The sequence below is a fragment of the Eschrichtius robustus genome, chromosome 10, assembly GCF_028021215.1.
Source record: "Eschrichtius robustus isolate mEscRob2 chromosome 10, mEscRob2.pri, whole genome shotgun sequence".
NCBI lineage: Eukaryota > Metazoa > Chordata > Mammalia > Artiodactyla > Eschrichtiidae > Eschrichtius > Eschrichtius robustus.
This window is the reverse complement of record NC_090833.1, coordinates 12422590-12446247: the sequence shown is the minus strand read 5'-3', so window position 1 is coordinate 12446247 and position 23658 is coordinate 12422590. Positions and strand designations below refer to the sequence as shown.

At 37.8% G+C, this 23658-nt stretch overlaps 1 protein-coding gene and 1 pseudogene across 1 annotated transcript in view; one reads left to right on the top strand and one right to left on the bottom strand.

Annotated features, from left to right (window-relative positions):
- Window positions 1-3564, bottom strand: part of LOC137770901 (olfactory receptor 1B1-like) — a 30930-nt gene extending 27366 nt beyond the window's left edge. The window contains 1 exon segment of the mRNA XM_068553959.1: window positions 3408-3564. Coding sequence (XP_068410060.1) covers window positions 3408-3564 — 157 coding nt within the window.
- Window positions 3565-7149: 3585 nt separating this feature from the next.
- LOC137770389 (olfactory receptor 1L1-like) lies at window positions 7150-8165 on the top strand (annotated as a pseudogene).
- Window positions 8166-23658: the final 15493 nt, after the last annotated feature.

Sequence of the window (23658 nt, the reverse complement as noted above, 5' to 3'; positions counted from 1 at the left end):
TGCTCACAATAGCACTTTGGGGTTAGTACTTTGAAAGGCAGAATAGCTTAGTGTTTAGGCTAATAGACTGGGAAGTTATAACCCCACCTCCACCCCCTCACCAACTATGTGATCTTGGGCAAAAATCTTAACCTATATGTACCTCAGTTTTCTCATTGGTAAATGGGGATAATAACAGTTCATACCTATAAATGGGATTTGTAAAATGCTTAAAACAAGGCCTTATACACAGGAAATAGCACACAAGAATTGCTATTCCTGTTGAAATATTTCAAAAGTAGATCACTGAGGTTCTCCACAGTCTTAATTTAACAAAGATTCAGAACTGGACTTGAATTTTAAAGCCCCAATATTAATGCCACTACTAAATGATTTAGTTTCATTTAAACAACATCATATGTCTTTTAATTAGTGTTCTTCTTTGAAATGTGTCTACAACATTGGCTAAGTATTACATGCTTATAGGGATGCCGTGTAGTAAAAGGCTCAAATAATAATTGTTCTTGTTGCTGCCACCATTACTGCTACAATCACTGTGGGTATTTCACAACCAAAGTGAATTCAGGTTTTTCAGATGTTGGTAGGATGCACTTTGAAAAGCCCAATTCCTCTGTTTGACTATGTGCTCCTAGAGGGAAGAGTCTGTGATTAATTCACCTCTGTATCCAGTGCCTAGCATGGTGTCTGGCACAAAGCAAGCACTCAAGAAAGAGTGGCTGGATAAATGGCCAACGAGTGACAATCCTTCTCTCATTCACCCTAATTCCCTACCCAATGAAACGTCCTAGCTTGTATATCATTCTCCAACAGAGTGTTTACCAAGAGTAAATATTGATGGGATTAAGGGGTTTTTTTTCTCATTATTTCCTTTGTTTTCACAATCAATTAGCTAACCCATTCTTCAATCTTATCACTAGGCTAATTAAACACCCATAATCCATAAAAAAAATAGGGAACAATGTGTTATTATCTTTTATAATAATAAAATATGCTTTCACACAATTTTATGGTGCTTTAATCCTATTCATGTAAGTGAGACAGAACAAACACAGTGATCAGCTGATTAAATCATGGGAGGCAGGGACTCAGGCCCATGTTTGATCTTTGGCAGCAAGTAATATAATGGACCCTGGAGGCCTCTTTTTAGAAGCCTAATTAATGAAATTCCAGAGCTTGTACTCATATATTTATTTACCATGGCAATTGCAACAAAATAACATAAAAATGAGATCACCCAATTTTGATGTTGTTAAGGAATTCTACATACCATTAAAATGGCTTGTCCCAAAGCAAGCATGAAATAATTGCCCAACATCTTTAATATGTCTATTGAACAATTTAAGTTTAAAGACTAAACTCTTCGAATTGAAACACATTTTATAAAATAAGTCCTTAAGTGTAAACTTTTTTTAAGTCATTGAAACTTTGATACAGCATTAAGAAAACAATTTAGTGTGACAGAAATTAATTCACAACTCTTCTGAATGCATTAGCTTATTAGCAAGAAAAGATCTTTCCTAGTTTGTACATTCCAATTTAAAGAAAAATGGAAACAATTATAAGAACTTTGATTTGTTATGAGTTCATTTTTTTTTTTTACGAGAAAAACAAATTCATTTACATGTGCATTGAGTATACACAAGGGAGAACTCAGAGATGAATACCTCAAAGGGTTGGAATTTGGGGTCTATAGACCTAATTCACTAGGGGAAGGGGAAGGGGAGAAAGGGCACTTATAGAAAAACAAATGACATCTTGGAAAGATCAAAGGGACCTTAGAAGAACCAATGGGGGATATGTCAGTCTTGTGACAAAGTCTGTTTGGGTGTGATGAGAAGATTACAGTTGCTTTGCAGAAGAAGATTTAGTGACTTTTGAGATCTTTGGGGAGGCTCTGCTTTTAGGCAGATATGGGATTTCAGAAACTAAATGCATTCAACTCAAAATCATTTTGATGCCCAATCCCAAAGTATTGACATATACACACTACTATATATAAAATAGATAACTAATAAGAACCTGCTGTACAGCACAGGGAACTCTACTCAATACTCTGTAATGGCCTATATGGGAAAAGAATCTAAAAAAAAAAAAAAGAGTGGATATATGTAAATGTATAACTGACTCACTTTGCTGTACACCTGAAACTAACACAACACTGTAAATCAACCACACTCCAATCAAAAAATTTTTAAATAAAAATAAAAAGTAAACAAAACAAAACAAAAAAAAAACTAGGGACAAAAAAATCATTTTGTTGCCAAAGAAGCATATTTTGGGGTGGCATATCCTGATCCTTCACAACATTTCCAGTTCTACTGCTCTCATTTCTGCCTCTTTTCTACTTTCATTAGACTTTCTTTAATTTGGCTATTCTTAACCTGTATTTTGAGTGATAGCAAGCCAGAGAAATGTCCATTTTTCCAAAACATTAGGCAGCATTTCTTTCATTTTAAAATTACTATTTCCAATATTTATTTATTCCATTCAAGCATCAACCAGCAAATTCCATGTTGAAATTAAATCTTTTTAATTTCAATATCTACCCTAAATAAAGATAAATTCAGATACTATTTTCCTATTAGTGATTTCAGAAATAACTAGATTGGATACTATTTAATGTGGGTTTATATAATAGTGCAACTCATACCTGCCTTCTACTAAAAGTTGTCAATTGACCTTCCTTAAAATTTGTATTATATGATTGATTACTAGAGAAGTTTGGACTAAGCATCTGGTTTTATTATCTGAAACTAGTAAATAAAGATTTGAAATTATTAATACCATTTTGTTATATTAAAAATCTCTATCTGCATTTATAGTATTGACAAAGTTTAAAAACCAAGAAGAGATGAAGTTCAGAACTGGACTTGAATTTAAGATCCCCGCTAATAATGCCACCACTATTGATTTAGTTTCGCTTAGAAAACACATCATATGTCTTTTAATTAGTGTTCTTATTTGAAATATGTCTACAACACTTAGCTTGAATTTAGTTTGTATCTGTATTAATGAGTTAGAGGTAAAAGTGTATATTAGTACATTTATTAAGGCTTACAGTTTTCTCTGTTCGTGCATATGATACTGATATAACAAAACATGTTAACCCAGAGATTCTACGGGATTTTTTTCATTTTAAAAGAATCTGTATATTGCATAAGTTTGATGACTGCTGTTCCAGATGATTTACCAGAAAGCAATCCAAAAGTGACCCTCAAAATATTAATGTATATAGCTTAAATCCCTGGGGACTGGAAGGATGTAGGGGGATAATTTACATCTCTTCTTTCCTCAAGTGTAGATCATGAGAGGTAGCAATTGTGATCACCAGGCGGAAGTCAAAAACTTCTGCTCCAAGCCAAGGGTGTCTGTTACACTAGGTTGTATTTCCACAGACTGGGACTCACTTTGAGTCCCAGCACTCCTGTGGTCAAAGCAGCCAGAGAGAGGCTTAGGAGTCAGGCCAGCTAGAGGAGGGCTGGGCAACAGGTCTGTGAAGGATGGGTGCTGGAGAAGAGTTGGTTGATGATGTTGTACATTGACCAGGATGAAAAGGGGATACATTCCTCAAGGCTCTGAGGTATATGTGAGGGTAGTGATGACAAAATACTAGTTAATATACGTTGCGTGTTGACTATGTAACAGACACCATGCTAAGTATTACATGCTTTGTTCATTTTGTGCTCACAATAGCACTTTGGGGTTAGTACTTTGAAAGGCAGAATAGCTTAGAGTCTAGGCTAATAGACTGGGAAGTTGTAACTCCACCTCTACCCCTTACCAACTATGTGACCTTGGGCAAATGTCCTAACCTACATGTACCTCAGTCTTCTCATCGGTAAATGGGGGTAATAACAGTTAATACCTCATGAAGCTGTTAATGAGTAATAAATGAGATTATGTAAAATACTTAAAACAAGGCCTTGTGCATAGGAAACAGCACACAAGAATTGCTATTCTTGTTGAAATACTTCAAAAGTAGATCATTGAGGTTCTCCACAGTCTTAATTTAACAGAGATTCAGAACTGGACTTGAATTTTAAATCTCCACTATTAATGCCACCACTGTTGATTTAGTTTCATTTAAACAACATCATATGTCTTTTAATTAGTGTTCTTATTTGAAATGTGTCTACAACACTTGGCTTCAATTTAATTTGTATCTGTATTAAAGTTCTAGAGTTAAAATGATATATTAATAATTTTACTAATAAATTTATTACTAGTAAATAATAATAATTTGATTACTATTTGCTATATAAATAAATGTCTGTTAAATTTTTTTTTCTGTCAAATTTTAACAAAGAGTCAGTTCTTAGTATGTCTGAAACCAAACCTCTGTTCTTAACCATCAACTGTAGCACTTTCCTATGACTGTGCTAATTGGAGCTGTAAAAACATATTTCTCTGACTTCACAATCTTTCTATTACTAATTTTTAAAGGAGTCTATTCTTGTTAAATATAGAGTCTTTGTCATGAGGACATTATTCAACCCACTCATGCTCAAGATACTCTTAGAAATTAGGGGAAAAGAAGCTCTCATTTACCTAAAAACCTACTTACTTCAAGACTCTGGACTAGACGATTCATTCATCCTTGTATTTTGTTTTTAATTTTATTGAAGTATAGTTGATTTACAATGTTGTGTTAATTTCTGCTGTACAGCAATGTGACTCAGTTATACATATATATATTCTTTTTCATATTTTTTCCATTATGGTTTATCACAGGATATTGAATATAGTTCCCTGTGCTATAGGACCTTGTTGTTCATCCTTGTATTTTTTTAATTGATCACTACTATGTGTAAGGCATTCTGATGGGCATTAAGGATATACCAGTGAAAAATAACTGTTTATGCCCTAATAGATCTTCCATTCTAGTGAGGATAAAAGATAAAACATAATGTCAAGTGTCATGGAAACAAAAGAGAAGTAATTACAAATGAGGGAAGTTTTATTACCACTACTTTACCTGTGGATGCCTGAAACTGTAAAAAGGAAGAGTTTCATTCCTGCATCCCCACAATTTGGAGAAAATATGCTGAGACTAACTCACAACGTCTGTCTGATTCCAGTTTCTCCACTAGACGATACTGTCTTCCACATTGGAACTCAGTGTCCTGCTATTCAAGAAAATCCCCTTTCTTTCTGCTTTAACAATACAGGGTCAATTTCTTGGAGTTCTGAAAATGTTTTTGTTTTGAAATTCCACCAAATTCTGCATCATATCTTACAACTATATCCTTCCTGGAAGTTCAGTCTCAGAGAAGGTACCACTCCCTCTCATCTTCCATCAAAACTCTCCATCTTTCCATGTCCTCCACTGCTATTCATGTTTATCCCCCAGGCCAAACATACATATGTGCGTACATATATATATATATGTAAAGTACAATGAGGGATCAGGAAGGGACATAGGAAAATATGCTTACATATATAAGTGTGATATATATATATATATATATATATGTATATCGCATTTTCTTTTTCTATTCAACCATCAACTGGACATTTAGTTTGTTTCCACATCTCGGCTATTGTGAATAATGCTGAAATGAACATGAGAATGCAGCTATCTCTTAGAGATCCTGATTTCATTTCCTTTGGCTATATACTCAGATATGAGGTTGCTAAAGCATGTGTAGTTCTACTTCAAATATTTTGAGGAAAACTCCGTACTGTTTTGCATAATGATTATACCAATTTACATTCCCACCGAAAGTGTTCTAGGGTTCCTTTTCCTACACATCCTCACCAACAGTTGCTATCATTTGTCTTTTGCATGATAGCCTTTCTAACATGTGTGCGGTGATATTTCACTGTGGTTTTGATTTATATTTTGCTGATGATTAGTGAAGTAGAGCACTTTTTCATATATTTGTTGGATATTTGGATGTCTTCTTTGGAGAAATGCCTATTCAAATCCCTTGCCAATTTAAAAACTGGGTTATTTGGTTTTTTGCTATTAGGTTGTATGAGTTTCTTATATTTTATGTATATTAATCCCTTATCAGATATGGCTGTAAATCTTTTCTCTCAGTCCATAGATTGCCGTTTCATGTTGTTGATTGTTTTCTTTGGCAGAAATGTCCAGGCATTGCCGAAAATTTTAGGAAACATAGAGACAGACAGGGCTACTTGGAGAAGAAGGCAGGAAATACTCTTTTGGTCCCTTAGAGCGATACCTTTTGTAATTGAGAAAATTGGTTGTGTTTTACTGGTTTTCCCAATTGAACTCCAGGGATTTGAGGACAAGGCCCAGGACAAAGGCACAGAGTATGTCACTACAGCTCCATCAGATGGGGAGAGCCCTGCAGCTACCTGGGAGGAGATCACTCAGATTCAAGAAGTGTTTGTTAATCATCAGGTAAGTCCTGGGCAGCTGCATCTATGGTTGATATGGTTATAGGGACAAATTCACACTTAAAAAAATACATTTGCACGTATACACAGACAACAATGTTAGAACCCACAAGTTGGGGACCTAGGATACAGTAAAAAATAAAAAAGGGCTCCATCCATGTCATGCTGGATCTGTGTCTCTGTTTCCATCTTTTCTTCCCTTCTCAAATAATAGTTCACTGAGGCAGGAAGGATACATTTATTACAGTAATGGGATAGAAAAGCTTGTGTGATAATATCAGAATTCAATGTCCAAATTCCAGGATGAGTGATGGGGGAATAACATGAACTCAAGGAGCAGATGATTCGAAAGTTGACAAGTAATTTATCCAGACAAGTTTATTCACTAAAATACCTAAACAAAGACTTTTCCTCATGCCCCAATCTGTGCCCAAGTCATAGTACCCTGAACCATAATTCAGAATATGATTATTGAACAGAATGCAAGACAATAAAAAAGGGAAGTCTCTCTCTATCTCTGTCCATTTCTCTCTCTGATCTCACTACCCTCCAATAATCTATTTTCGCAATCTCTCTAAGTAGCTCAGAAATAAAAGGGAGGTGGAAAAATATATTTCACCCTGAATTCTCCACATTAATAGAGGAAAGAAGCATTGCAGATAAATATTGTATTTACAATATCTCAGTGAGAATAAAGCTTAAAGATATTTGGAAAATGCCTGCTTCAAATGAAAGAAGAGTCTATTAATTTATATTTTATTTATCTTTAAGCAAATCAAAACCATGGGATGGGACAACCTAACAAGTCCTGAATTATCCTGCTGGGCCTCTCCTCTAGGCCCGAGGATCAGAAGCCTCTCTTTGTCCTATTTCTAACCATCTACCCGATCACTCTGATGGGAAACCTGGTCATTATCCTGGCCATCTATTCAGATATTCACCTACAGACCCCCATGTATTTCTTTCTGAGAAGCCTGTCCTTTGTTGATATTTGCTACACAGCGGTTATCATTCCAAAGATGCTGATAAACTTCTCATCAGAGGCAAAGACCATCCTCTAGAGTGAGTGCACGACCCAGGTATATTTCTGCCTATCCTTTGGTAATGTAGATAGTTATGTCCTAGGGGCCATGGCCGTTGACCGCTATGTGGCCATATGCAAACCCTTTCATTACATCACCATCATGAGCTATAAATGCTGTGTCCTTTTACTGATAATCCCCTTCATCCTCCCATTACTTCACTCACTCCTCCACATCCACTTGCTGAATCGACTCACCTTCTGTGCCTCCAACATTATGCATCATTTCTTCTGTGAACTCAAGGCAATGCTGAAGTTATCCTGCTCATCTCCATTTGTCAATGAGATAGCGATAAAAACAGAAGGACTGTCTGGCATAATGGCCCCCTTTATGTGCATCACCATCTCTTATCTGAGAATCCTCACCACTGTTCCAACTGCTGGGAAGTACAAGACCTTCTCTACCTGTGGCTCCCATCTCACCGTGGTGACCCTGTTTTATGGGAATATTAGCTTTGTCTATTTCCAGCCTCTGAACAGCTATACCATCAAGGACCGGATAGCAGCAGTTATCTACCCTGGATAGCAGCAGTTATCTATGTTAACTTCCATGTTGAACAGGCTTCCATGTTGAACCCTTTCATCTACAGTCTGAGAAACAATGAGCCTGTGTTTTGTTCCACAGGCTTCCATGTTGAACCCTTTCATCTACAGTCTGAGAAACAATGACATGAAACAGGGCTTGGGGAAGCTGATAGGTAGGATAAAGTCCCAATGACATGGGTTTTATGCTAAGTCTTGGGAAATTCCGCAGTTTCATTAATCCCAGATTGCAAGTTCTTGGTGTTTATGATCAACTGAGAAATGTTAGTAAAGGTGTTTCATGAATGATGGTAAAATATTAACTGAATATAATGTTTCCCTTGACATTTCCTACATCTAACGCAGTGGTATACATCATTAGCTGGTTGGAACGAACTTCATCTGAATCTTTCGGTCTCCTTTTATCCTTACTTCATCAATATCCCATCTTTCCCGGAAAGCATAGTCCTTCTGTTTCCTCTAAATCCACTTAAAAACTCCTCTGCAGGGCTTCCCTGGTGGCGCAGTGGTTGAGAATCTGCCTGCCAATGCAGGGGACACGGGTTCGAGCCCTGGTCTGGGAAGATCCCACATGCCACGGAGCAACTGGGCCCGTGAGCCACAACTACTGAGCCTGCGCGTCTGGAGCCTGTGCTCTGCAACAAGAGAGGCCGCGATAGTGAGGGGCCCGCGCACGGGGATGAAGAGTGGCCCCCGCTCGCCGCAACTAGAGAAAGCCCTCGCACATAAAGGAAGACCCAACACAGCCAAAAATAAATAAATAAATAAATAAATAAATAAATAAATAAATTTATTAAAAAAAAAAACTCCTCTGCATCTTTCCTGATGGAATTAATGTAAGTTGGAAAAGCGTAATTGATTGAAAATATTCATGTATGTCTGCTGCAGATCTCTGCAGGTAGGTACGTACTTCTCCAGAGCCATTTATCTTAATCTGTGGAAATTCTCTATTTGTGTGTGTGTGTGTGTGTGTGTGTGTATCCCATCATCAACATTAGTTTTGAAAGTTGTTATCTAGAGAGGTAGTGAATCTATCAAAAAGATTAGAACCATATTTTTTTTCTTTAGCTTCTTACCGCCATAATATAATGTTCTGACTCCTACAGACATAAGTTTCTTAACATATGGTGTCAACATAATATGTTACTGTTAGTGAATCATCTTTGGTTCTATATGCAATGGAAAATAAATCCTATACTACATCTCAGTATGCATCCCTTAGTTTGTCCCTCAAATAGCTCTCACCCTGAGCCCTCCTGAGCCTTGTTTTCTACATCCCTCTCCCTAAATATGGCTCAAAATCCAACATCTCCTCCAACTGTCTATCATTCAGATAAATATAAGAATGTATATCCTATGTTATCACATTTAATCTACAAATATCACTAGGATATTCATGAAGGGATACCAACTAGTATGTTTCTATTCACCAAAACATTTCTCATGAACATGAGAAGGGAGAAGGTCTTGGGGAGAAGAAAGAAGTTTCTCCTCAAAGAAATGAAGCTCTAACCATGAAATTTCAGGAAAGGAATATACAATTGAAAGAGTCAGGGGCCACATATTCTTCTTACTGCTGAGGATGCTGCTGACCAGTTACCCAAAAGTAGCAGTTACCTGAGAAAATATATTCTAGAATTATATTCCTTAAATGTATGGATTTCAAATGGATTGCACATCCAATCCATACCAACTCTGATCAGTTGGTCCTGACCACCTGAGAGATACAACATTGAGAGGGACTTGAATAATCATCTCTAGACTCTATAGGAAAACAAAACCCATAATTGATTTGCAAGTTCTGCTGTGGGCATGAGGGTAGGGGTTGTAAGTATATATGTCACAAAGGTAATATTTTAGCCATACACCTGTTTTCAGTATGTTTAATGTACACTTACCTTTGTATATAACTTGTAGAGAACTTCAAATAGCCCCTAACACATTTCCAGACCCTGCCCGGCCCCAGGGTCTTGCTTGTGAGAGCTCAAAATTGTGAAAATCATTGTTTGGACATAAAGACAAGGCAAAATTGATTCAACCTAGGATATCCAAGTGATTCGTCATAAACTCTGCATCCATCTGGATGTGGTTTCTCCTGATACTGAACATTTAAAATTTTAAAGACAAGTGCCTGCCACTTCCATACTCAATAAGTGTAGAAGATAACCAGGAAAAAAGACACTTCCCTTCAGAAAAGGGAACAATGGAAAGCACAAAGAAGACTCTGATCAGTGGCAAATTCTTAAATCCCACTAGAGAGACATTTCGAGGGCCCCTACTCTGGGCGTGGGGAATGTTTTTTGATTATGTTCTGATTTAGAACCTTTGGAGTAGCCCCCTTGACCATATGCAGTCTCTGGCTTTTGTTCCCTATCTGTTATCCTTTTTGGTCACATCTAAAGTGGACATCAAGGAATATGTCCAAGTTGGTGGCTGAGAAGAGTTCCCCTTTCCTGCCTGAACAATTGAGTGTTCCAAGGTTATTTAAAGACTAAACAACAGCCCAAAGACTCACCTAGTTCAGGAATTTTTGGAGGTATAAATATTTCAAAGACTTAGTAGTCTTCTTCTTTATTTTCCATGTACCAGTAATTGTGAACACATCTTTTTCTGAGACCTGGCTCCCCGAACTGCTATGTTTCTTTGCTTTCTTATTCCCATATTTCTCTCTCTTTGTTTAATGTATATCACATGTGTAAAGAACGATAGGGCACAGGTGGGAGAATCTATTCTTTTTTTTAAATTCTATTTTATTTATTTTTTTATACAGCAGGTTCTTATTAGTCATCAATTTTATACACATCAGTGTATACATGTCAATCCCAATCGCCCGATTCATCACACCACCACCCCCACCGCCCCGCCGCTTTCCCCCCTTGGTGTCCATACGTTTGTTCTCTACGTCTGTGTCTCAATTACTGCCCTGCCAACTTGTTCATCTGTACCATTTTTCTAGGTTCCACATATATGCGTTAATATACAATATTTGTTTTTCTCTTTCTGACAACTTCACTCTGTATGACAGTCTCTAGATCCATCCACGTCTCAACAAATGACCCAATTTCGTTCCTTTTTATGGCTGAGTAATATTCCATTGTATATATGTACCACATCTTCTTTATCCATTCATCTATCGATGGGCATGAAGGTTGCTTCCATGACCTGGCTATTGTAAATAGTGCTGCAATGAACATTGGGGTGCAAGTGTCTTTTTGAATTATGGTTTTCTCTGGGTATATGCCCAGTAGTGGGATTGCTGGGTCATATGGTAATCCTATTTGTAGTTTTTTAAGGAACCTCCATACTGTTCTCCATAGTGGCTGTATCAATTTACATTCCCACCAACAGTGCAAGAGGGTTCCCTTTTCTCCACACCCTCTCCAGCATTTGTTGTTTGTAGATTTCCTGATGATGCCCATTCTAACTGGTGTGAGGTGATACCTCATTGTAGTTTTGATTTGCATTTCTCTAATAATTAGTGATGTTGAGCAGCTTTTCATGTGCTTCTGGCCATCTGTATGTCTTCTTTGGAGAAATGTCTATTTAGGTCTCTGCCCATTTTTGGATCGGGTTGTTATTTTTTTAATATGGAGCTGCATGAGCTGTTTATATATTTTGGAGATTAATCCTTTGTCCGTTGATTCGTTTGCAAATATTTTCTCCCATGCTGAGGGTTGTCTTTTTGTCTTGTTTATGGTTTCCTTTGCCGTGCAAAAGCTTTAAAGTTTCATTAGGTCCCACTTGTTTATTTTTGTTTTTATTTCCATTACTCTAGGAGGTGGATCAAAAAAGATCTTGCTGTGATTTATGTCAAAGAGTGTTCTTCCTATGTATTCCTCTAAGAGTTTTATAGTGTCTGGTCTTACATTTAGGTCTCTAATCCATTTTGAGTTTATTTTTTTTGTATGGTATTAGGGAGTGTTCTAATTTCATTCTTTTACATGTAGCTGTCCAGTTTTCCCAGCACCACTTACTGAAGAGACTGTCTTTTCTCCACTGTATATCCTTGTCTCCTTTGTCATAGATAAGTTGACCATAGGTGTGTGGGCTTATCTCTGGGCTTTCTATCTTGTTCCATTGATCTATCTTTCTGTTTTTATGCCAGTACTATATTGTCTTGATTACTGTAGCTTTGTAGTATAGTCTGAAGTCAGGGAGTCTGATTCTTCCAGATCTGTTTTTTTCCCTCAAGACTGCTTTGGCTATTCGGGGTCTTTTGTGTCTCCATACAAATTTTAAGATTTTTTGTTCTAGTTCTGTAAAAAATGCCATTGGTAATTTGATAGGGATTGCATTGAATCTGTAGATTGCTATGGGTAGTATAGTCATTTTCACAATATTGATTCTTCCAATCCAAGAACATGGTGTATCTCTCCAACTCTTGGTATCACCTTTAATTTCTTTCATCAGTGTCTTATAGTTTTCTGCATATAGCTCTTTTGTCTCCCTAGGTAGGTTTATTCCTAGGTATTTTATTCTTTTTGTTGCAATGGTAAATGGGAGTGTTTACTTAATTTCTCTTTCAGATTTTTCATCATTAGGATGAAATGCAAGAGATTTCTCTTCATTAATTTTGTATCCTGCAACTTTACCAGGAATATAGGAATGCAAGAGATTTCTCTGCATTAATTTTGTATCCTGCAACTTTACCAAATTCATTGATTAGCTCTAGTTTTCTGGTGGCATCTTTAGAATTCTCTATGTATAGTATCATATCATCTGCAGACAGTGACAGTTTTACTTCTTCTTTTCCAATTTGGATTCCTTTTATTTCTTTTTCTTCTCTGATTGCCGTGGCTAGGACTTCCAAAACTATGTTGAATCATAGTGGTGAGAGTGGACATCCTTGTCTCGTTCCTGATCTTAGAGGAAATGTTTTCAGTTTTTCACCATTTAGAGTGATGTTTGTTGTGGGTTTGTCATATACAGCCTTTATTATGTTGAGGTAGGTTCCCTCTATGCCCACTTTCTGGAGAGTTTTTTATCATAAATTGGTGTTGAATTTTGTCAAAAGCTATCTCTGCATCTATTGAGATAATCATATGGTTTTTATTCTTCAATTTGTTAATATGGTGTATCACATTGATTGATTTGCATATATTGAAGAATCCTTGCATCCTTGGCATAACTCCCACTTGATCATGGTGTATGATCCTTTTAATGTGTTGTTGGATTCTGTTTGCTAGTACTTTGTTGAGGATTTTTGCATCTATATTCATCAGTCATATTGGTCTGTAATTTTCTTTTTTTTGGAGTATCTTTGTCTGGTTTTGGTATCAGGGTGATGGTGGCCTCATAGAATGAGTTTGGGAGTGTTCCATCCTCTGCAATTTTTTGGAAGAGTTTGAGAAGGATGGGTGTTAGCTCTTGTTTGATAGAATTCACCTGTGAAGCCATCTGGTCCTGGACTTTTGTTTGTTGGAAGATGTTTAATCACAGTTTCAATTTCATTATTTGTGATTGGTCTGTTCATATTTTCTATTTCTTCCTGGTTCAGTCTTGGAAGGTTATACCTTTCTAAGAATTTGTCCATTTCTTCCAGGTTGTCCATTTTATTGACATAGAGTTGCTTGTAGTAACCTCTTAGGAAGCTTTGTATTTCTGCGGTGTCTGTTGTAACTTCTCCTTTTTCATTTCTGATTTTATTGATTTGAGTCCTCTCCCTCTTTTTTTGATGAGTCTGGCTAACGGTTTATCGCTTTTATTTATCTTCTCAAAGAACCAGCTTTTAGTTTTATTGATCTTTGGTATTGTTTTCTTTGCTTCTATTTCATTTATTTCTGCTCTGATCTTTATGATTTCTTTCCTTCTGCTAACTTTGGGTTTTGTTTGTTCTTCTTTCTCTAGTTCCTTTAGCTGTAAGGTTAGACTGTTTATTTGAGATTTTTCTTGTTTCTTGAGGTAGGCTTGTATAGCTATAAACTTCCCTCTTAGAACTGCTTTTGCTGCATTCCATAGGTTTTGGATCATCATGTTTTCATTGTCCTTTGTCTCTTGGTATTTTTTGATTTCCTGTTTGATTTCTTCAGTGGTCTCTTGGTTATTTAGTAACGTATTGTTTAGCCTCCATGTGTTTGTGGTTTTTACTTTTTTTCCCTGTTATTCATTTCTAATCTCATAGCGTCGTGGTCAGAAAAGATGCTTAATATGATTTCAATTTTTTAAAATTTACTGAGGCTTAATTTGTGACCCAAGATGTGATCTATCCTGGAGAATGTTCCGTGCCCACTTGAGAAGAAAGTGTAATCTGCTGTTTTTGGATGGAATGCCCTATAAATATCAATTAAATCTATCTGGTTTATTGTGTCATTTAAAGCTTCTGTTTCCTTATTTATTTTCTGTTTGGATGATCTGTCCATTGGTGTAAGTGAGGTGTTAAAGTCCCCCACTATTATTGTGTTACTGTCGATTTCCTCTTTTATAGCTGTTAGCAGTTGCCTTATGTATTGAGGCGCTCCTAGGTTTGGTGCATATATATTTATAATTGTTATATCTTCTTCTTGGATTGATCCCTTGATCATTATGTAGTGTCCTTCCTTGTCTCTTGTAACATTCTTTATTTTAAAGTCTATTTTATCTGATATGAGTATTGCTACTCCATCTTTCTTTTGATTTCCATTTGCATGGAATATCTTTTTCCATCACCTCACTTTCAGTCTGTATGTGTCCCTAGGTCTGAAGTGGGTCTCTTGTAGACAGCATATATATGGGTCTTGTTTTTGTATCCATTCAGCAAGCTTGTGTCTTTTGGTGGGAGCATTTAATCCATTCACGTTTAAGGTAATTTTGATATGTATGTTCCTATTACCATTTTCTGAATTGTTTTGAGTTTGTTTTTGTAGGTCCTTTTCTTTTTTTTTTTTAATTTTTATTTATTTTTGGCTGTGTTTGGCCTTCGTTTCTGTGCAAGGGCCTTCTCTAGTTGCGGCAAGCGGGGGCCACTCTTCATCGTGGTGCGCGGGCCTCTCACTCTCGCGGCCTCTCTTGTTGCGAAGCACAAGCTCCAGATGCGCAGGCTCAGTAGTTGCGGCTCACGGGCCTAGTTGCTCTGCGGCATGTGGGATCCTCCCAGACCAGGGCTCAAACCCATGTCCCCTGCATTAGCAGGCATATTCTCAACCGCTGCACCATCAGGAAAGCCCTGTAGGTCCTTTTCTTCTCTTGTGTTTCGCACTTAGAGAAGCTCCTTTAGCATTTGTTGTAGAGCTGGTTTGGTGGTGCTGAATTCTCTTGGCTTTTGCTTGTCTGTAAAGCTTTTGATTTCTCCATCGAATCTGAATGAGATCCTTGCCGGGTAGAGTAATCTTGGTTGTAGTTCTTCCCTTTCATCACTTTAAGTATATCATGTCACTTCCTTCTGGCTTGCAGAGTTTTTGCTGAGAAATCAGCTGTTAACCTTATGGGAGTTCCCTTCTATGTTATTTGTCGTTTTTCCCTTGCTGCTTTCAATAATTTTTCTTTGTCTTTAATTTTTGCCAATTTGATTAGTATGTGCCTCGGCATGTTTCTCCTTGGGTTTATCCTGTATGGGACTCTCTGCACTTCCTGGACTTGGGTGGCTATTTCCTTTCCCACGTTATGGAAGTTTTCGACTATAATCTCTTCAAATATTTTCTTGGGTCCTTTCTCTCTCTCTTCTCCTTCTGGGACCCCTATAATGCGAATGTTGTTGTGTTTAATGTTGTCCCAGAGGTCTCTTAGGCTGTCTTCATTTCTTTTCATTCTTTTTTCTTTATTCTGTTCCGCAGCAGTGAATTCCACCATTCTGTCTTCCAGGTCACTTATCCGTTCTTCTGCCTCAGTTATTCTGCTATTGATTCCTTCTAGTGTAGTTTTCATTTCAGTTATTGTATTGTTCATCTCTGTTTGTTTGTTCTTTAATTCTTCTAGGTCTTTGTTAAACATTTCTTGCATCTTCTCGATCTTTGCCTCCATTCTTTTTCCGAGGTCCTGGATCACCTTCACTATCATTATTCTGAATGCTTTTTCTGGAAGGTTGCCTATCTGCACTTCATTTAGTTGTTTTTCTGGGGTTTTATCTTGTTCCTTCATCTGGTACATAGCCCTCTGCCTTTTCATCTTGTCTATCTTTCTGTCAATGTGGTTTTTGTTCCACAGGCTGCAGGATTGTAGTTCTTCTTGCTCCTGCTGTCTGCCCTCTGGTGGATGAGGCTATCTAAGAGGCTTGTGCAAGTTTCCTGATGGGTGGGACTGGTGGTAGGTAGAGCTGACTGTTGCTCTGGTGGGCAGAGCTCAGTAAAACTTTAATCTGGTTGAGTGCTGATGGGTAGGGCTGGGTTCCCTCCCTGCTGGTTGTTTGGCCTGAGGCAACCCAACACTGGAGCCTAGCTGAGCTCTTTGGTGAGGCTAATTGCGGACTCTGGGAGGGCTCACGCCAAGGAGTACTTTCCAGAACTTCTGCTGTCAGTGTCCTTGTCCCCATGGTATGCCACAGCCACCCCCCCAACCTCTGCAGGAGACCCTCCAACACTAGCAGGTAGGTCTGGTTCAGTCTCCCCTGGGGTCACTGCTCCTTCCCCTGGGTCCCGATATGCACACTACTTTGTGTGTGCCCTCCAAGAGTGGAGTCTCTGTTTCCCCCAGTCCTGTCGAAGTCCTGCAATCAAATCCCACTAGCCTTCAAAATCTGATTCTCTAGGAATTCCTCCTCCCATTGCTGGACCCCCGGGCTGGGAAGCCTGACATGGGGCTCAGAACCTTCACTCCAGTGGGTGGACTTCTGTGGTATAAGTGTTCTCTGGTCTGTGAGTCACCCACCCAGCAGTTACGGGATTTGATTTTACTGTGATTGCACCCCTCCTACCGTCTCATTGTGGCTTCTCCTTTGTCTTTGGATGCGGGGTATCTTTTTTGGTGAGTTTCAGTGTCTTCCTGTTGATGATTGTCCAGTAGCTAGTTGTGATTCTGGTGTTCTCACAAGAGGGAATGAGAGCACGTCCTTCTACTCTGCCATCTTGGTTCAGGGCCTGGGAGAATCTATTCTTAGTCTATTTCCTTTGAGCCGTCTAGTGCATTGTAGAAATTTATCAGATACCTCACAGAATTTTTACTCCATGACACCTTAATCAATTCAGAGGGTTCAATAATTGGTACACCTGTAATTTAACTTTCCCACATATGTGAATGTTAATTGGCCTTTGTTTCACCAAGACTTTCTTAGTTATATGTTTCACTGTTTGATGTTGAAAGCATTTGTCTCATCCATCCCTATCAAGCCTCTGAATTCATCCATTACTTCTATCCCTTTCCAGACCTATTTACAAATTGGCCAAATCTTTTCTGACTTCAACTCTTTCTTATAATACTTTTTCAAAAGCAGCCAATATCCACCAACATATGCTAGTAACATTCAGATGCCTGAGTTTTTCCTCTAGAGCTCCAAGTTCATTAGTAATATGATCTGCTTCTCAAGTTGTCAATGGCAAAAGTTTTACCAAATATTTCACCATAATCTGTATTGACGTATTTCCAGTCTCCAATAACAACTTCCCTACAACCCCTACCCTGCCCCTAAACCTTACTTTTTAGGTTTTGCTTATGTGTACTACTCCCATTCTAGACACAAATTCTACTTCAATAAAGATCAGCTCGGTGTTTTGTGACCACCTAGAGGGGTGGGATAGGGAGGGTGGGAGGGAGAGTCAAGAAGGAGGAGATATGGGGATATATGTATATGTATAGCTAATTCACTTTGTTATACGGCAGCAACTAACACACCATTGTAAAGCAATTATACTCCAATAAAGATGTTAAAAAAAAAAGAAAGAGACTAGATCATCCTGCATTAACAAACAGACCCAAAGTAACAATGAATTAAAACTATAGAGTTTGTTTTCCAGTCACTCTGTAAATTCCCTGAAGGTTGATAGAGGGACTCTGCTTTGCATCAGCCTTGATTGGAAGTACAGGCTGACGATGTCTCCATGCAGAGTGTTGCTTGTTACAAGGACAGGAAAGAAGGAGTTTGGCAAATTGCATCCTAGATCTTAAACTCCCACCTATAAGCGAAACACATAATTTCCACTTTAACTTCATTGCCAAAGTAAGTCTCATGGCCACATCTAATTTCAAAGGGATGGACAAGTACAATCCTTCTATGTGCCTGGAAAGAGAGGGAACTGAAATGTTGTGAACAGCCAAAAACAAAAATACCACGTTTATTAGTTAAGAGTTTGGTACTGGGTAATGAATAGAGAGACACAAGAAGGCAAAAAATAGAAAGTCTAAATATAGTCACAAATGAATGTGAGAATTCAGCATATAATCAAGGTGCACTTCAAATCAATTAGGAAAAGATGAATTATACAAGGAATGGTGTTTTCATAACTCAATAAATACATTTAAATCTCAACCTCACTCCTGAAACCAAAATCAATTTTGAAGAGATAAAAGATTAACATATAAAAAAATGTGAAATCATAACAGCATTAAAATAAAACATAAGTCATCTTAAATAAGTTTTGGTGCATATATAAGCACCGGAATCACAGAGAAAAATTTATAAGCACAAAGAAGAATTTAGAAACAAATTTTAAAATAAACTTCATGTTCATTACATAAAAATTTAATGTTCCCATATGGCAAGAAACATATACCTTTAATAAATGAGAAAAAATAAACTGAGGAAAATATTTGCAATGCATATGGCAAACAAAAGGCATATTTTAATATATAAAGCACTGAGTACAAGATTTACAATCTAATAAAACAAGGGCAAAGGATATAAGCAGATAATCTACAATAAAGGAAATTTAAATGGCTTTTAGACAATTAAAATATGCTTAAAATACATGCAGTGACTAGCTATTTTACATTATTATATCAAAAACCATCAAAATATATGATAGTATTCTGACCTCTTCAAGAGCTGGGAAATCAATGAATACATACATTTTTTTTTTAAACATCTTTATTGGAGTATAATTGCTTTACAATGATGTGTTAGTTTCTGCTTTATAACAAAGTGAATCAGCTATACATATACATATATCCCCATATCTCTTCCCTCTTGCATCTCCCTCCCTCCCACCCTCCCTATCCCACCCCTCTAGGTGGTCACAAAGCACCGAGCTGATCTCCCTGTGCTATGCGGCTGCTTCCCACTAGCTATCTATTTTACATTTGGTAGTGTATATATGTCCATGCCACTCTCTCACTTCGTCCCAGCTTACCCTTCCCCCTCCACGTGTCCTCAAGTCCATTCTCTACCTCTGTGTCTTTATTCCTGTCCTGCCCGTAGGTTCTTCAGAACCTTTTTTTTTTTTTTTTTTGATTCCATATATATGTGTTAGCATACGGTATTTATTTTTCTCTTTCTGTAAGTCCTTTTCATATTAAACATTTAAACTTTACATTTGCCTACTCACAGTGCAAACTTTCCTCAATCACATTTTCGTCCTTCAGTTTTCTTCTTGATTTTTTTGACATAAATAGGTTTTCAATTTACATATATGAAACCAATAAAAAAAAATTCCTGGGACTTCCCTGGCAGCCCAGTGGTTAGGACTCAGCACTTTCACTGCTGAGGGCTCAGGTTCAACCCCTGGTCGGGGAACTAAGATCCCACAAGCCCTGAGGCATGGCACAAAAAAAAAAAAAAAAAAAATTCCTCCTTGTGACTCTTCAGCCACTGTTATCATTGGAAAATTCTTCTCTATGTAGAGTTCATGGGAATAATAAATTGGTTATTTTCCATTTCAGTATATGTTATTTTTTAATAACAGTATTATTGAGATATAGTTCATATACCATAAAATTCATTTTTAAAGTCTATAATTCAGTGGCTTTTAGTATGCAGTGTGTTTTTTTACTGAAACAATCTATTACTTTAGAATGATATTAAACATTGAAGTGGCTCTCTCCCTCACATCTCTCACCCTCTCCAAGAGTTTCCTCTCCATTTCCTTTCCCATAATTATTAAAAAATAGGATGCTGACTATGTCTGAGCCCTCACTCACTCATATATACCACACACATTTTCCCTCAGGGCCTTTCCTTTTAGTATTATTTTTCCCTGTGAGGCACATTCCTCTACTCCAGGCCCACCCAGGGTAAGTCTTATGTCATCTGCAAAAAGTATCCTCTCACACCAGTCCACTTTAATCACCTGGACATTATCTGTTTTTCTTGTGAGTGTCACTATCCCTTTATCTAGTCTTCCTATTCCTGCCCTTCTAAGATCAAGAATGACACAAAGATGGATACTCTTGCCACTTCTATTCAGCATTGTACTAGAGGTTCCAGCCAGCATGATTAAGTAAGAAAAGGAAATAGAAGACAACCAGACTGTAAAGAAAGAAGTAAAACTACCTCTACTTGCAAATGACAGATGCTGTATACTTTTGAATTCCTAAAAACTCAACCAAAAAAAAACCCATTAGAAATAATAAACTGTTTGAATTCAGTGCAATCCCTACCAAAATTTCAGCTACATTTTTTGCAGAAAATGATAAGCTGATCCTAAAATTCACATGGAAATGCAAGGGAACCAGAATAACCAATATATTCTTGAAAAAGAAGAGCAAAGTCAGAAGACTCACACTTCCTGATTTCTAAACTTACAACAAGCTCTGGAACCCGTGCGCCACAACTACAGAGCCCACATGCCCTGGAGCCTGCGCCCCACAACTAGAGAACAGAAAAACCCACACGCCACAACTACAGAGAAGCCCACACACCACAACGAAGAGCCCGCGCACCGCAATGAAAGATCCTACATGCCTCGACAAAGATGCCACGTGCTGCAACTAAGACCTGATGCAGCCAAAAATAAATAAATAAATAAATAAAAACTTGCAACAAAACTGCAGTAATTAAGACAATGCTGTACTTCATATGAAAAGATGCTTAACATCACTAATCATCAGGGAATACAAATCAAAATCACAATGAGATATCACTTCACACCTGATAGTCAGAATGGCTATCATCAAAAAGAACACAAATAACAAATGTTGGTGAGGCCATGGAGAAAAGGGAACCCTCCTACACCGTTGGTGGGAATGTAAATTGGTGCAGCCACTATGGAAAACAGTATGGAGGTTTCTCAAAAAACTAAAAATAGAACTACCATATGACCCAGCAATTCCACTTCTGGGTATATATACAAAAAAACCAAAACCACTAAGTTGAAAAGATACATGCACCCTAATGTTCATAGCAGCATTATTTACAATTGCCAAGATATGGAAGCAACCTAAGTGTCCATCAACAGATGAATGGATAAAGATGTGGTATACACACACACACACACACACACACACACACACACGGTGGACTACTACTCAGCCATTAAAAAGAATGAAATTTTGCCATTTGCAGCAACATGGATGGACTTGGAGGGCCTTATGCTAAGTGAAAAAAGTCAGACAGAGAAAGACAAATATCGTATGATATCACTTATATGTGGAATCTAAAAAATACAACAAACTAGTGAATATAACAAAAAGAAGCAGGGACTTCCCTGGTGGCGCAGTGGTTAAGAATCCGCCTGTCAATGCAGGGGACACGGATTCGATCCCTGGCCTAGGAAGATCCCACATGCCATGGAGCAAATAAGCCCATGTGCCACAACTACTGGAGCCCGCTTGCCTAGACCCCACGCTCCACAGCAAGAGAAGTAACCGCAATGAGAAGCCCGGGCACCACAACAAAGAACAGCCCCCGCTCACTTCAACTAGAGAAAGCCTGCGTGCAGCAACGAAGACCCGATGCAGCCAAAATAAATAAATGAAAGAAAGAAAGGAAGAAAGAAAGAAAGAAGCAGACTCACAGATATAAAGAACAAATTAGTGGTTACCAGTGTGGAGAGGGAAGGGGGGAGGGGCAAGATAAGGGTAGGGGATCAAGAGGTACACATTATTAGGTATAAAATAAGCTACAAGGATATATTGTACAACATGGGGAATATAGCTAATATTTTATAACTATAAATGGAGTATAACCTTTAAAAATTGTGAATCACTATAGTGTACACCTGTAACATATAATATTGTACAGCAACTGTACTTCAATTAAGAAAAGGACAATGCCATTCTAGCATAAGGTTAGACATATAGATCAAAGGAATAGAATTGAGGGTCTACAAATAAACCTTCACATCTATGGGCAAGTTACTTTCAATAAGGCTGCCAGTACAATTCAATGGGGAAAGAATAGTGTTTTCAACAAATAGTGCTGGCCCGACTGGACACCCAAATGCAAAAGAATGAAGCTGAACCTTTACCTCACACATACAAAAATTAACTCAATGTAAAAGCTAAAACTACAAAATGTTTAGAAGAAAGTGTGGGAATGAATCTTTGTGACCTTAGATTAGGCAATGGTTTCTTAGGTATGACACCAAAAGCATAAGCAGTAATAGAAAAAAAAAAAATGGATAAATGGGACTTTATCAAAATCACCAGGTTTTGTACTTCAAAAGACACCATCAGGAGAATGAATAGACAACCCACTGAAAGGTAGAAAATATATGCAAATCACATACTGATAAGATATTTGTATAAGCATATATAAAGGACTCTTACAATTCAACAATAAGAAGACTAATAACCCAATTTTAAAATGCACAAAGGATTTAAATAGACACTTCTCCAACTAAATGATACAAATGGCCAATTAGCACATGAAAAATATGCAACATCATTACTTATCAGAGAAGTGCAAATCAAAACCACAATGAGATACCACTTCACTTCCACTAGGATGGTTAAATCTTTTTTTTAATGGACAATATCAAAATGTTGGGAAGGCATGAGAGAAGGGTGAACCCTTCTGCATTGGTAGTAAGATTGTAAAATAATGCAGCCACTTTGGAAAATGTTGGCAGTTTCTCAAAAACTTAAACATAGAGTTACCATATGACCCAACAATTCCACTCCTAGGTGTATAACTAAGAAAACATATGTCCACACAAAAGCCTGTACATGAATGTTCATAGTAGCATTACTCATAATAACCAAAGAACAGAAACAATGTGAAAATACATGTTTAACATTTTCTGTTAACTATAGCATCAGTTCAGGGTCTACGATAAACAAATACCAAAACATAATTAGATAGCAGAAAAAATATATTAAGGAAGATGACTGTGAAAGATAAAGGGGAATAGGAAGGTCACCCACACACAAACCAACCCCCGCTTATAGAAAGCATAGTTCAGCTGCCACAGAGGAGAGGGGCAGGAATCTCCTGAATAAGCAGGGGCAATTACTTGTAAGGCTTGTCCTGGTGGTCACAAGTAGATCTCCACCCCCTGCCAGTCAGGATCTTAAAAGCTTATACAGAGGCCTTCAGTGGGTTCAGACACCCATGCCATTCAGATGGTCTCAACAACCCACTGTTCTCCCAATGTTCTCTTGAAAATGACTCCCACGTGGGCACCCCTCCGCTCCATTCCGTGGGCAGAGTGTATATTTCAAGGACAGAGGAAGGGGTGAGGTGCCTCCAATCAGCCAGGTCCAACTCACAGGTTAATCAGAAGCCAAGTCTTCTCCGTGACCTCCCCCAATGTAACTGAACAGGACTTCCTGGGACAGATCCCCGCCCTGCCACGTCCGCTGCTTACCTCTTGTTTGTAGAAAAACTTTAGCCTCTTAGGCCTTCCTCGAGTTCCAAAGAACAAATTTCATCAGAGAAGTGAGAAAAT